The sequence below is a fragment of the Dermochelys coriacea genome, chromosome 15 (assembly GCF_009764565.3).
Source record: "Dermochelys coriacea isolate rDerCor1 chromosome 15, rDerCor1.pri.v4, whole genome shotgun sequence".
NCBI lineage: Eukaryota > Metazoa > Chordata > Testudines > Dermochelyidae > Dermochelys > Dermochelys coriacea.
In genome coordinates this window covers 8,487,039-8,502,102 of record NC_050082.1, presented here as the reverse complement: position 1 = coordinate 8,502,102, position 15,064 = coordinate 8,487,039, and the positions used below count along the sequence as shown (strand labels likewise).

At 47.7% G+C, this 15,064-nt stretch overlaps 1 protein-coding gene across 3 annotated transcripts in view; it reads left to right on the top strand.

Annotated features, from left to right (window-relative positions):
* The window catches only part of KSR2 (kinase suppressor of ras 2), a 288,181-nt gene that overhangs the window by 266,578 nt on the left and 6,539 nt on the right, over window positions 1-15,064 (top strand). For all 3 annotated transcript variants that reach the window (XR_005289112.2, XR_005289113.2, XM_038374065.2), the window contains one exon: window positions 13,407-13,538. Coding sequence is in view for 1 of the 3 variants with exons in the window: in XM_038374065.2 (XP_038229993.1) it covers window positions 13,407-13,538 (132 nt within the window). In the remaining 2 variants the exon portion in view is untranslated. Of the gene's footprint in view, window positions 1-13,406; window positions 13,539-15,064 lie in introns of those variants that run through there.

The following is a 15,064-nucleotide window of genomic DNA, read 5'->3' as shown; positions in this document are numbered from 1 at the left end:
TGTTAGTCCTCCACAATGTCGTTTGTCTCCAGTAGCCTTCCTTTCTCTGCTAATACCATCCTTCTCTCGTCCCCCACCCCTGCCATCTCTAATGGGAGAGGCCCAAAGAGGGGCCATGGACCCACACAGGAGTCAGCCATGGAGAAGTGGGTTTGTGGCTCTCTAGACTTGCTTTGGCCGGGGGAGCCATGGGGTTGGCTCAGAGAATTACCCTCCTCTTCCTTGCGTCCCCTTTCCCCATGCAGGGTACAGTTTGGTTTCTGGGAACCAGAGTGCAGGAGTGTTGCCAGCTTACCAAGAATGGCCTTTTGAGTCAGTGCCTCCAGCCTATTACCAGGGGAATGGTGGAGGGAAGGGCAAGGCAAACCACTCCCTGGATGGATTGATGCAGTGGCAGTTTTAAAACTCCCAGTCACCCTACAGAGGGGATGATTTTGACCAGAATTTTCCTGGGGCAGAAAGCCATCGTGACTCGCTCTGACCTGCTTTTTCTTTCGGTAGTGATGCACTAACAGGAGGAGTGGGCCTCTTCATCTCTGAGTCTAGGCTGAGCTGGCTGTTGCTGTTGCATTGGGATAGTGAGCAAAATCTTGCTTTGATGAGCGCCGTATGACGTATTTGTAGTTAAACCCCAAAGCAGGTAGGCACTCACTCAGAATTCAGGTCTAGATACCAACACAGATTGCAGCTCAAAGGTCTGTGCACTGCACGTGGGCCCAGTTTTGAGCAAACAGTTCAGTTTATAGCTTCAGTTTGCAACTGTGTGAAATGGGCTTCCCTGTGATTTTGGTGCTGTGCTGGAAGGCCGTTCTTAGGGCCATCGTGTTACCTGTTGATGTGATGATAACGCCCAGCATCTTTAAAGCCTGTTAATCAACCAGTCCTCACAACTAGAACTGGGGGACATTCTTTGGACAAATAATTAGTTGCCAAGAAATGCAATTTTCAGTCAAATTCGCTGAATAATTTTAGCCACAAACATTTGGGGTGGGGGGGAAGGAGGGGCTAGATTCACAAGGGACTTTGGCTCGTCACCATTCATAAGACAGGAGGTGTTGGTGGTGGTGCCCCCCAACCCCTACCCCTTATAACTTTAGCCCAGTGACATTCACTTGGAAGGTGGAGACCTGGGTTCAGGTCCCTGCTCTCCCGAGTGTCCCACACGCTGAGCTGAAGGTTATTCGGGTGCCAACACCACCTCCTCCTTTGCTTTCATGAAAAAGGTTAAAAATGCTTAACGTTTTGTTCAACCCAAAAGTAAATTTTTCCAAATTTTGGATTCAACAAAAATTCTCCCAAAATCTCATTTTCACCCAAAAAGAACCTTCATTTTTTTAAAAACTGCCAGTGAACCAAGAATCGATGATTTGCACAACCCCCTTGTTGGGTATGTATTTTTCTCCCCATTTCACATGTGGGCTATTGAGGCAGAGAAGGTATGACTTCTATGAGGCTGTACAATGAGTCAGGGGTGGGAGCTGGGATTGGGGAATGTCCTCATTCAATCCTCAGCTCAGTTCCACTAGCCCGTGGTAGGTATCCTGCCTCACCCAGCCAGTAATCCATGTGCTGCAGTGATTTACCTGTTCTGTCCCACAGCTACGGTTCCTACATGGAATCAAGTTATCAAAGTCCTCCCTAGTGTTCCTTTCTTAGCCAGAGCCTTGGGAAATGTGGCCCTAATTCTGCAGCAGGAAAATTTTTGCATGATGTCTGTGGCTGCACTGGGTACATTTCAGTCTGGATCGGCCATGTCATAGAACGGAGGCTGTGCGTCTCTGGGTTTGGAATGATTTCAGGCTGCCTCCAGGAGAAGGGTTTAGTCTCCTTGCTTTGGCAGTTGTATTGCTTTCCTGCTTTTAAGACTGAGAACCATGAGTTGTAGTAGAGCAACTGGAATTCTGCACCAGAATGTTGGGGCGGGGGGATCCCTCGATGGCTTCAATGTTACTTTCAGAAGAGGACAACTCATGTTACAGTGGACAGGTGTTCATCCATTATAGCTCCCAGAGGTAACTGTTCTCTGCACTCCCCCCCCTTAGCATTGTGTTCCCCAGAGGAGTGGCTTCGACTATTTTATTTATGCACCTCATGTGCAGCTGTTGTGGTCTCTCTCTGCAGATGATCTCTTCTCTGATGAGAAGCACCAGTCCAAACAGGACTGCAGTGCTGCAGCAGCTGGTTCCCTTCACCTAGGCCAGAGGAGCATAGAACAAAGTCACTTCCAAATTCTTCCTCCCTGATCTCTTGGTCCTCTATTGATGATCAGCTCTAGACCAATCTATGCTGCCATTAGTGAAGATGAGAACAGCTGAAGGCAAACTCCACTTTAAGTGCCTCCTAATTTAGATTTAACTTGTTGTATTTTTAAAAAATTCTTCCTATATTAAAAAATAAAAAATTAAACCCTCCGTATTGTAGAGATTTGTGGCGGTTAATTATTACTTTATTGCAAAGCCGCCTGTGAGATAAACTGCATATTTTAATCTTTTTTTAATTATAGTGTGTCAAAGTCAGAGGATTAAAGAAAGAGATAATGAGCCACCTATTTCTATCCCACACCCCTCTTGCCAGTGTCAAGTAAGTGGTTAACTGTTAAAAGTCTTAGGAGTTCTGCTGTTTTGGCACTTTCCACACTGTATCTGCAAATGTGATACACTGGCAAATGGTATTTCATGTCCCACTTTAGTGGCTGGGCCATTAGAAGATAATAACTTACTACAGCTACCTGCTAATGAGTGTACTCATTAGGCTGAAGTGGTGGTGGTGATCTGTGTCCTCAGACCAAAGATTCCAAGTTCAAACCCCACTATGATTACAAGGGGTGATTACAGAACTGATCCTCCACACATTGGCTTGTTCTGATTGATGCTTTGTCGTATTCTTTTTAGATAGTTCCTGACCCCAATGCAGTCCATCCCTTAGACAGTCACACTAGGTGTTCTTCCATCCCTTGCCTGGGTGGCTGATGCCTTAGACCAATGTTTCCCAAACTTGGGATGCCACTTGTTCAGGGAAAGCCCCTTGTGGGCCAGGCCAGTTTGTTTAACTGCGCGTCCACAAGTTTGGCCGATCGTGGCTCCCACTGGCTGTGGTTCGCTGCTGCAGGCCAACGGGGACTGCGGGAAGTGGCGCAGGCCCAGGGATGTACCGGACTGTGTATGTTAAAATAGTGCCTAGAGTTCAGGTGACAACCAGTGTGTACACCTCATCCTGGGATCTGGAGGAACCGCACACAAACACAAACTGAGGATGTTTGACCTGTTGGCGGTGTCCGGACAACACGTGAAGAAGTTAAACTTGCATTGATAGATGAACCCAGGACCATTCTAGTTAAATGTGGGTGTGAGGGTCTTGTTGTTTACACAGTGTCTTTCTTCCCAAAGGCTGTCAAAGCACTTCATAAGCTGTACCTGCCTGTCGAGGCGGGGATGCAGCTAAGCAATGCCAAGCAGTAACACAGGGTGGAGGGAAGGTTCAGCCAGGACAACAGAACAAACCCGCTTTTCTGCACCGTGGGATTTTTAAATCCATGCAGAGCAGAGACGAGCCTTCACTTCTAAAGGTATCAGCTGAAACACCTACACGCAGTATACTCGGTGCATCCTCCTGGGAGAAGGAGAGGCTGAGCCAGCTCTCCCAAGATCCCAAGCGTCCTGTTTTCCTTAGGGCTGGGTGACTTAATACCAGAAGACTGGACAACGAAGCATCCAAGGATGGGGTCAGATCTTCAGAGCAGATCCTATGGAGAAGAAATACTACTTTATTCCTCTGCAGCCCTTCCACAAAACAAGGGACTAATATCCAAAATGGTTTGAATTCCATGCCCTTTCTGAAGGCGCAGGGTGACAAACCTCTCTGCCTTCCAGGTCTTACCTGGACATTTGTCCTGAAGAGGTGGCCACCTGCACAAGCCCTGAGGTGGTACTAGGATAGCCTAACCTGCTCCTCGGGGCAAATGGGTTTGATCTCACAACCACGTCAATATTATGCCTGTGATTCAACGTGGGCGTATCTCAAGTGTGTGCGACGTGGCTTTGCAAACATCTGTGCCAGCGCAGCCCACCCCCACTCCCTGCATGACTCAGGCATGCCAGTGGGCTTTGGCACCTGGCTCTTGCTGCTGTTTGACTGCCCTATTGTATTTGCCTTTAGCGGGCTCTGCTAATGCACCTATCAACACGCATCTTCCCGTTTATTTGTTGTTGTTGTTGTTTTCTCTTCTGCGGAGTAAATTGCAGGTTTCATCTGCCGAGGGTGTTTTGACAGAGCTGAAAGGAGCAGGGAATGCTAATGAGTTGTGGTATGAGAGGGTCCTTCCAGTTGGTGTTCAGTGACTGCATGAAAAGAGCCTTGCCTGACTTCTCTGTTCCCCACCCCACAGTTGTTGTTTGTATTTTGGTTGTACCTAAGGGCTCCAGGGAGGGACTGGGGGCACTTTGACCTGAAGAAACACTTGTTTAAAAGACAGTCTCTGTCCCAAAGAGTTTACAGTCTAGGTTATTACAAGTGCACAGCAGGTGGACAAACAAACAGGACTGGAAATGGAGGATAAGCTCAACTCTGTGGGGAGGGACAGTCATTTCCTATTAATTTGTACATTGCCTGGCACCAGCTGGGTCCCAACTTGGTAGGTCTCCACACACTGCCACAATATAAATGTTAATAAGAATAGTAGGGAGACTGTGAGCTTTCTGCTACAAAACTGCATAAGATGGCAAGGTCCCTGCCCCAGAGGGCTTTCAATATAGTTCAGGCACCACGTCTCTCCTCGCAATGCACCACTAACATGCAGCCCATAGGTTGGTTCTGAATTAATTCTCTATTCTCGAAGGTACGAAAAACATCCAATTACATAGATCTACAGTCACCAGACACTGCCGTTTTCTAAACTGGAAAGGGGTGTGATGACCTGATTTCACTTTGCATCACATCCTCAGCCAGATTCATCCTACACATGTGCAGCAGACTTTTCTGCCTTCCTGAGCGAATTTTTCCACTCATTGCTGTGTCCCTCAACTTTAACAACAATACAGGCCCTGCTTTTTGGGTGGTCTTGGAGGTTTGCTGTGGTCCCAATGCAGTTGCCTGAGCTGGGAAAGGAGCAGAGTCCAGACCCTACCAGTGAATTTTTTTTTTAAAATTGCTTGTTTTAGGGATTCTATTGGCAGGTGAGAATGCTCTCCCGCCACTTCTGGGGTGGCCTCTAACATTCCATTCCTTTCCCAAAACGTTAGAGAAAACTCACTAGGAATTCTCAAGAGCCAGCAGGTTTGCACCTCTAACGTTGCAGTGTGACGGGGCATTCACCTCCTGAGCACCTCCTCTTGGCTGGCTGTGGTGCTGCAATCTCCCCTCCCCCATCCACTCCTGGTGCCCCTTGTAGGTTGTTGACCTTGCTTGGTAGGTCTTCAGTGGCTCAACCCTCCAGCCAAGTCACACAGTCAAATGGTGTATTTAGGTCCAAAATAACACAAAACAAAAGTCTTCCAATCCCAGGCTCAAGCTGGACTCAGCCCTGCCTCCTGAGGGGGCCTTCTGTCTTCGGCCTCTCCTTGGCTTCTTTCAATCCGCCTTTGCTCAGGCTTGTAAAGGAAACTTGTCCCCTTTCTTGGCACTGAGGTCACTTTGCCAGTGACCGATGGGAGAACCTGGGCTCACCCACTACTCCTGGTCCAAACTCAGAGATCCTATAAACAGCAGCTGCATTCTGCTGCCTCCAGTTAACTGCTGCTGTTCCCTGGGCCTTTTCCCACGTAGCTTCTTTCTCTTCACCCTTCTCTCAGGGCTGAAGTTCTCAGATCCTCTTCCTCCTCGCTGAATGCCAGTGCTACCAGAATCCATCTTCTGGTTCTCGCGTGAGCTCCTGTGGCCAGCAAGGAGCACCCAGCCTGGCTCCTCTGGCCCCAGCAGAAACTGACCTGCTCGGGCCCTGCAGTTCCTTTTATCTGAGCCTGCTGGGCTCGGATTGGCTGCTTCCATGCAGCCTCTCTAGGCAGGCCTGGAAGACCCACCTTCACTGCTTCTTTCCTGGGGCAGGGTGTGATAAGTCTGTGGGACCTCCAGCGGGGAGCCTCGAAGAACCAGGTACTGCCCATCACATGCAGGCATCAGTATTTGCTGTATAATTTCCCTTTTTACAGAGTCATAATGAACCAAATGAAGCCCCTCATCTTACAATGTGTCCCACCGAGGAAGAAGGGTGTGCCCATACAGAGAGCACTGCAGGCTGGGGACCCAAGTCTGCCAGCAAGTACCAATACCTCATGCACTATACACTGACACAATAAATTGACTTTTCAGTGGATTCCATCACACGTTGCTGTATACGGGAGTGAGGTAGCTGATGACCTGGCCAAAATTGGAAGATTGGAAACTCAGGTTGGAATGACAGTGGTTGAAGATATTGATGCCCTAGCAAGGGAAATATTAGCTGAAATTAATGGTCAAAAGATGGAAAGATCCTCTGATACGAACATCTAGGAAAATAACATCTACAGTTATGAGATTGCAGCTGGGACATTGTCAGAATGAAATCATAGAGATGGGACCAAAATATATCCACTGTGCAAGACATGTCAGGAGCAGTCTCTAATGCCTGCTCAGGTTTTGAATGCAATATTGTAAGGAAAGTCAAGTTTTTTGGATTGAACCACCTTGGATCGATCCCTTACAAGGAGCCTGGACAAGTCGCCAAATTCATTCTCAAACTTCATAGCTTGATCTGATGATTGCGGGACAAGACAACAATAATATCACCTGGTACACTGGTACAGATCATGCATAAGTGCATGTGAAAATCACTGAGGTTTTGTCTTACTAGGGAAAAAAGGTGTGTTCTTTCTCACCTCTTGGTAACTGACGCAAGGTAAAATCCTAGTGAAGATGAGGCAATTTGTAGTTTTCATATGTGTTACAGCAGGATGAGGTAAGGACTATGGGGGAGCCTAGGGTTTACCTAGATGTGCTAAAAAGTTTGAAAACAACAAACTGCTTGGTCTTCACAAGGATTTTACCCCATTACCCGTTACCACCTGTTAGCTACCTTGAGGAAAGAACGCACCTTTGTTCAGTGAAAACTCACCCTGAGTTGGCAGGAGCATTTGCATATCTAGATATGTGCAAAAGTGCATTTGTCTGTCTGAGGTATAGGCTTTATGTGATCATTAAAATCTGCCCTGGAGAGACTTACCTTAAGACTTGGCTCAAGAGAAAGTTTTATTTGTTTTATTTTTCTTTAAATATGTGGTTGCACTCAGTAGAACTCTTCTGTGATTAGGAATGCGGGGAGTGGATTTTGCAAAATGTGGAGAGCTCTCCTGCTCTCACTTTTAATGTGAAATAAATAAAACTTGTGTTTAAATCACTAAATTTTTGCAAGGCTTTAAGTCAATAACACATATTCTTTTTAAACTAGGGGGCCAGGTTATTTAAAAAGCCAGGAACAACTTATGTCAGGAAGCCCAAAACTGCATCAAATTTGCCCAGTTTCGGCTTTCAGTACAATCTCTGAGCCTAGCCCAGTTCATTGGAAGGCTCGTAAGCCCTGAAACCCCAGACTCAAACGCACCTGGATATCAGGGAAGTTTGGAGGTGGATCTGTAACAGAACTTCCCAGCTGAATCCCATCCTAATAATGGGCCAAAGTGAAACCCTGGCACCCCAGAATATCGCTGAACTGGATGGCTTGAGCCCACTGGTACTTTCAGGCAGACCTCCGCTGATTCGTGGTTTTGTGTCAAAACTATGGGAATCTCCTGGATTCAGCTGGGCTTTGTTTGGAGTTTTTGGACTGACGAGCAGAGGTGGTGACCACATGGGTTAAAACCAAAGGAATGGCTCAGACCTGGGAGCTGCAGAACCCGTTTAGGAAACCACTACACTATATTTGCATTTGTATTTGTATTTGCAAGGCTTTGCTTTTCAGAGCTCTGTGGGCACACACACTGACTGTTGCTTGTGCTTGTCTCTCTACCCCTCACCCACCATTAGAGAAGTGCTGTGAGCACAGACTTCAGTAGCGGGGGGGTATCTTTGTGCCTTTTAATTGACTTCGGTGCTTAGTAGCAACTTGTAATTAAGAGCCGCACATGAGGGCCAGCAAAGAATCTCAGAGCCCGCTGGTGGGAGCTGAAAGCTTCCCTTCTGTACCAGAGCGCTCTCACCTCTGACTCCTGGAGCATGGAGGCCTCTGAGCATTGCTGGTGCAGTAACTGCTAAGGCGCACTCTCTCCAACCGAGACGAAGAGGCGCTGTCAGGTTTCTAGAGTGATGGCAGAGACTTAATAAGCGTTGGGAGCTGCTTGTGCTGTTGTGAGCTCTTAATTACGTCCCTTCACGCAATGGGCCAGGAGGGTTGTGTTTCTAATTGACCTACCTCTTGATTGTTTTTCTCACTACCTGCCTTGGAGCGGTTTGGGGGAGAACAGGGTGGAGAGTTTGCATCTGATTTTTGATCTTGCTCATGGCAATGTAAACTTGTTGATTTCAGTAGTGTTTCTTCTGTTGCCCATTGGTGTGATTTGAGCTCCGAATCAGACCACGAGCTATAAACACGCACATTCTGCCTCGTAACAATGGTACATTTTTGTGGTGAAAGGGAATTTTTCAAAACAAATGACCGGATTTGATCAAATCTCACAAATGGAGGCAGGCAGATAAAGACTGGGAAGAAATAGGAAAGGGGAAAAGCAAACCTACCCAGGGGCATGTGTGTTTGTATGCATGCTCTGTATACACAGCCACACAAAACTGTGTTACCTTCTTAGGTAGTAAGAGGGAACGTTTGCTTTGGGAGTTTATAGTTGTGCCTCCCTTGTGGCCTGGCCAGTAGAGGAAGAGGATGAGGTTGGGTGGAAAAAGACAAAGTAGAGTTGAGCCCAAACTGAAAAGTTTCTTTCAGGATCTGAATTGTTCCCAAGTTTGGTGGGAGGGTGTTTGGTTTGGGCCCTTTACAGAGACAGGCCTGGGCTTTGACGTTCAGGAAGAAGAGGGCCCAGAGCCTGCCTCTTCTCCCCTGCTGACTGTAACCTAGGGATGAAATAGGGGCAGGGAAAGGAGGGTGGGTGGGGAGGTGAGGGGTGTTCAGGGGGTCAGTGGGGTGAAGAGTAAAGTGGGTGAGGGGTGCCCAGCACTCATGGGGGGCAGTGGGTGGGGAGGTGAGGGGTGCCTGGTACTTACAGGGTTCTTGTGGGGGAGGGGCTGCCCAGTATTAATGGGGGGCAGTGGGTGGGAGGCACCCAGTGGGGTGTGGCGGTTGCTGTACTAATTGGTTATGATCTCAGGGTAGCAGCTGAGGAAGCCGTCCACTCCCTGTGGGCTGGTCACTGCAGCGGTTAGGCTGGCTCGGCTGCTGGGCCCTGGTTCCCCACACATCTTGCTCCCCGACTGTGAAGCAGCAGCCACAGATCAGCAGTTCCCCTCCTCTGCGCAGGTGTGCTGAGCTGTCTGGTGGAAACTCTGTGAGGGGGACCCCCCTGGAGTCTGGTCCTGGCCCCCCACTGCAGAAGGAGAGATGGCAGTTTAGGAGCCGCAAGATTTCCTTCCAGAAACAGGGAGCTGGGTCCGGGGACTTGGCACTTCCAAAATTAGGGTGAAAATTCGGTAAAACAGGAATAATGCCTTTTTTTATAACCCAAGAACTTTTGGGGGAAAAATCGGTGAAAACCGAAGGGGCCTTATATGTGGGCTCTTGTCTGGCTGTGCCCGGTGTCATGCTGAGGGAGAGACTCCGTCCCCTTATGGACATGGCTTGGCTGAGGAGACCACTTTGTTGAGCAGCTCCAGTGTGGCGTGGAGAGCAGTGCCCGTGGACTGGGGAATACCTGCGAGGCTCCAGCCTGGAAGGTGAAAGGAGGAGGAAGCCTGCCTGGCATGCTTGTATCATCCATTTGCTAAAGGATCATAATACATGTGTGTTGATTAGCCGGGACCTTGAGGAGATATAGGAAGTGACTGATAGATGAGGTGGGGAGCAGGATTAAAAATGAAGCAAAATTCCTGTGCTATGTGCTGGCGAGGGAGGCCGCTCAGAGTTAACAATCATGTCACCAAAGAGATTGGCAAATACATTTACTGGGGCAGGTAGTTATAATGAAACAGGACATGACAAGTGGAATTAGAGTGAGGATGGGCTACTGTTTGGGGAGCCAGTTACAAATGACCCTGGCTGGGTACTTGCAGGAGAGGACGTGTGATTTGTGTGTAGCCTTGAGACACAGGGATGGAAATCTAGCGCACGCAGATTGCCTCGGGGGGGTGGGGGGTGCAGGCAGAGATGTAAGAGTTAGGAGCTGGCCAGGCTGGCTGAGGATAATGCAGAAAAGTGGAGGGCAGATGTATGGATGAGTTAGGAGGCACCTGGAGTTGATTCTTTGGGGTGTCTCTTTATAAAACACCGAGCAAGACAGATTCCCTGACCCATCGGTCCTACAGTCAACAGTAATCCAGGTGAAGGCATGTATATGGTATGACACCTTGTGCTAGAAAGCACAGAGGTCATCGCCTTGGAAGGCGGAGTTCAATTTCTGGAGCAGGAAACTTCTGCTTTCATTATTAATTCTAGGGGTCAAATGATCCTTTAAACTGGACGGTGTGCATGAGGCAGATGGAGATGGGCCATAGGCGTGAGTTGAGTATGGTTTAGGAGGCTTCTTTGAAAATGTTTCCTTTAGCATCCTGCTAGAAAGAAATGAGGAAAAGCGCTATTTACTGGTGAAAATGTCAGTCCAGCTTTACTATTTCTGTGTTTTATTTTCTGCTCTGAGATGGAAATCTAGCTTTATGCCAGGCTGGATACTCCTCCCACAATCCTGGCACTCCAGCTGGAGTATCTGAGATCCTTTCATTTGACCGACCAGCCAACACTACAGCATCCTTGCTCCTAGAAGAAAGCACTGAGGCTGCCTCCAGTTCCCCTTCTGCAATTAGAAGGGGGTCTTGGAGCAGTAAGATAAATCTCGCCTTTGTCCCAAGGTTCTGAGTCTCACTTATTCAAACTCCCACCCGATGCTCCCAACACCAGCCAGCAAAGTGACAAAGGAGCTGAGCTCATGACACACATTCCCGACCAGGTCACTTTACACAACCCAGGTAACTCAAGGTGCTATTGCTGAACTCCCAGGCCACACACCTGACTTCCCTGAGACACAGTTACAAAGCAGGCAATTGGTGCGGGTCCCACTGCTTGCTAATGCTGACCTGAGTTCACTTCATTAACTAACAGTTGTTTAATTGCTTTCAGTGATGGCTTCCCTACGGATTATTGCTCAATGTAATGTGACATCTGTTTTTCATAAACAGGACTCTACGGAAGGAAAAGGTTGAGCTCTGGGTCCTAGGCTGTGCCCTTGCTGGGATGCGAGTGATGAATGTTAATGTTCTAAGTGCCAGGCAAAGTCAGTGTTCGCTCCTGGTGCCGGCGCAGATTACAAAGTGTCCTTTTAGGCCAGCCAATGACATAAAGGTTATTGCTGGAGAGGAGACACTGGAGACCCAGTGGATCTCGGTGGTCATGAATTAGGCCAAGTGTGGTTCAGTGGGTGAGACACCAGCCAGGCATTTGAGACCCGCATTCTATTCCCAGCACTGCCCCGTTGGGTAACGTTGGGCAAGTTACTTTACTATTATTACCTTTACTACTTATTTGTATTGCACCAGTGTTGTAGGTCACCTTCGGCAGTGCTGGCCACAATGTACACTAACAAGGCTGGTCGTTCACCCTGGTGGAATGGAGATAATGATGTTCCCCCAGCTATTTATACAGTGCTCTGAGAGCTGCCAACAAGAAGCACTGTCCAAGCACAAAGCATTGTTGTTATTATTTATTGATTGATTCATTGATTGATTTTATACTTTCCCCAAGTTGCTGCATGGGCAAAGCTCAAGCCATCAGGTCAGTGAAAGGCAGCTGAAGGGCTGAGCCCCACAGTGTTAAGTTAAAAAAAAAATCTATTCAAGAATAATGTTTGTGAAAACAAGGGGCAAAGTGGCCTATAATTAAATTTGGCATTGCAGTACTCGATGACTGTGTGCATATCCATGGACCCTCACACACATATATATGTCCACAAAGCTATTGGTAATAAAAATATAGGGTGAGATTTTCAAAGCCAACTCAGAGATTTCGCCATGCAAGTCCCAGTCAATGAATCACCATTGTCTGTCTAGCTCCCCTACTCAGTAATGAAAATGTTAGTCCTATATTGCTAACAGCACTGGAATAGCTCTCCTCAAAACTCCTTCTCCCAACTTGCAGATATAATGTTATTTTTTCCTTGAGTTGATAGTTGACTCGCCCATCTGGACCTTTCTGCTCTATTTAGATTTCCTGACGATTTCCCTTTTGTAATATGGTGTCTTGTCGCTCTGTAGCAGATGCACGTAAAGGTCTTTTCTGCGGTTTGATTGCAATTCTTATATTGTTCTGTACAAAATGTTTTGGGTCAATGAGAAAGCCACTTGCTAGGATTGCTTTTTCGTGTATCTCTGACATATTTCCTGTATAGATTCATAGACTTAAAGGCTGGAAGGGACCATCATGATCATCTAGTCTGACCTTCTGCACATTGCAGGCCACAGAACCTCACCCACCCACTCCAGTAAAAGGCATATATTATGTATATATCAGGCATTGCCATAACGACGGCCTGAAATTCCAGGGTGTCTTTTCTTTCACACAGGCTGACCTTTGCCGGGCAACTTCTTCTCTGTTATAGCAGTGTAAATTTGGAGGCCCTTTGCTGAGGTCAGTGGAGTGATTCCAGAATTGCACCAGCATAACAGATCAGAATTTAGCCTTTTGTTCGTTTATCCCTAGCCACTTTATTCTGTTTTAGGACCTGATCCTACGTGGATTGACTGCAGCGGCCCTAATTCCAAATACAGTTTATTACTGGATGAAGTTTTATCTTTTGCTGGTGTGGATTTCTGAGGCTGTTGCTAATGTAAAGAACTCATAGAACTGGGAGATATAGGGCAGGCAATATGCAAGGTTTCTTCACACAACGCTCCTGAGTAATCTCAATCCCAGTTGAGCTACATCCCTCCATTTCTACCACCCCATGTGAGTCCTGGTCTTCCATGAACAGTCTGCCTGTGACCCGTTGTATAGTTGTTTTGTGAGATGGCCAAACATGCACTAGGGACAAAAGTGAGGTCACTCATTTTGTTTCTACTTGTGATTTATTTAGAGGAGTTAGAACACAGGTCCTACCCTAGAATAATCACTTCATTGACCTAGTGGGGTAAACCCGGTTTGCCTCTGGACTGAATAGAGGCTGTGAGGACATGCAGCCTTAGCTAGTTGCTATCCCAATTCGTCACTGCATGGTCAGTGACCCTCGTAGGAAGTATGGTTGAAATGGCAGCTCAGTGACGCTCCTGCTGTTGCCTTCTTGTCTCCTCAGGAGGGAGAATAAGCTGCGGATCCAGAATGGCTGGCTGTGCCACCTGGCGCCGGAAATCATCCGCCAGCTCTCGCCTGACACGGAAGAGGACAAGCTGCCCTTCTCCAAGCCCTCAGACGTTTTTGCACTTGGGTAAGTTCTGTTGTGGGCCCACGCTAATATTTGGCTCTGTCGGGAGGAGTTTGGGGTTGGGGGTGAGCCCATGGGCTAGCAGAATATTGCTGCATTCTGGTGCTGCTGCAAAGCAGGCCGGAACGACGGGAGGGAAGTGAAATGGAACCGAAGGGATCCATCTTATTGCAGCAGGAGTTAAGTAACTCTCCTGGTCTCCCAGGCAGATTTTTGTTTTGTGGAACAGTCCGAACAGAGCATTCTAGGGGGAGGAGGGTTTGGGGGTGTGGAGTCCTTGCCGCCAGGGGGCACCTTCTTGCCTATAGAAAGGCTGTGGAATGCAACAAAGCCTGCAGTATTCTTTGTGCCATAGAGCCAAGTTCATGGCAGCCCAGTGCGTATGTGTTAGGGGTTTGTGGAAAGGCCAGGGAAGTGGCTGGACCAGGCCAATCCAGGATGGTTGGTTCCATCCACTAACTGTATGGATCCATTGGCCATCAGCTCTACGTAGAAGAAGGCACAGAGGAGATAAAGGAAGTGACTGCTGTAGCCTATAGCAGCATCTTCCAGCTTGCTGCCCCACAGCCTGGGATCATATAGCATTTGCCGGCTGCCCGCCCCACAGCCTGGGATCACATAGCATCTGCCAGCTGACTGCCCCACAGCCTGGGATCTTGGTCAGCATGAAAGATTCTTTCCCTCTTCTTCATGCCAATGCTTAAACTAGTTTGAAAAAAGTGGGGGCTATTATAATCTGGGAGCCGCAAATTTAGTAAAAGAGTCGTTAAAGTGCACCCATCAGCAACCCAGCTTGATTTTTTAAAAATTTTAAATATTTGTTTGCCGGGTCTATGACCCCTTGCGGCCTTTCCCCACTTTAAGTGCCATTCCCCGTGTTGAGATTGTCTCCATGCCAGCACTCTGCAGCACGCTAAATGCTGATATAGGGAGTGCTAGAGCAATCTCACTGACCAACCTAAATTAGGGATGGACCTCAACTTAACCCTTTCTTCTCAGTGATAGGGTCTTGCAACAGCAGAGCCAAACTCCAGAGCTGAGCCTTGTCTCCAGCGGACTGAATCAAAACCACAGTCCAAATGGCATCCCCCAGCTTGGGGCAAGATCCCATCTGATTTCAGGACTTCCACTTTGACTGGGGCCAACTCCAGAAAACTAGATCCACCTTCAGCTCTCGGATTTCTGGTTCAGTCCCATCTCTCCCCATAAATACTTCATAACGTGAACATAGATGAAACATTTTAGAGAGCCTGGCTGATTGCGTATGACGCAGTGGGTAGGAGAACCTAGAAGAGTTCTATACCCTGAATTCTCTACGGACATTGATCTCCATGCTAGATAATCTAGAACTATTTAAACATTATTAGAATTTTGCTCTAAAACTGCGGACAGCAGGGGGAGGGGATGCCAAATGACAGACAGACAGAGAGTAAATGGTGATTTTTTTCTTCCTGTTAGAGCATCTAGTGCACCAGTTAATTATTCACACTATTTATCTAATAGAAAATATCCTTTGTGAAAGTGGCCCA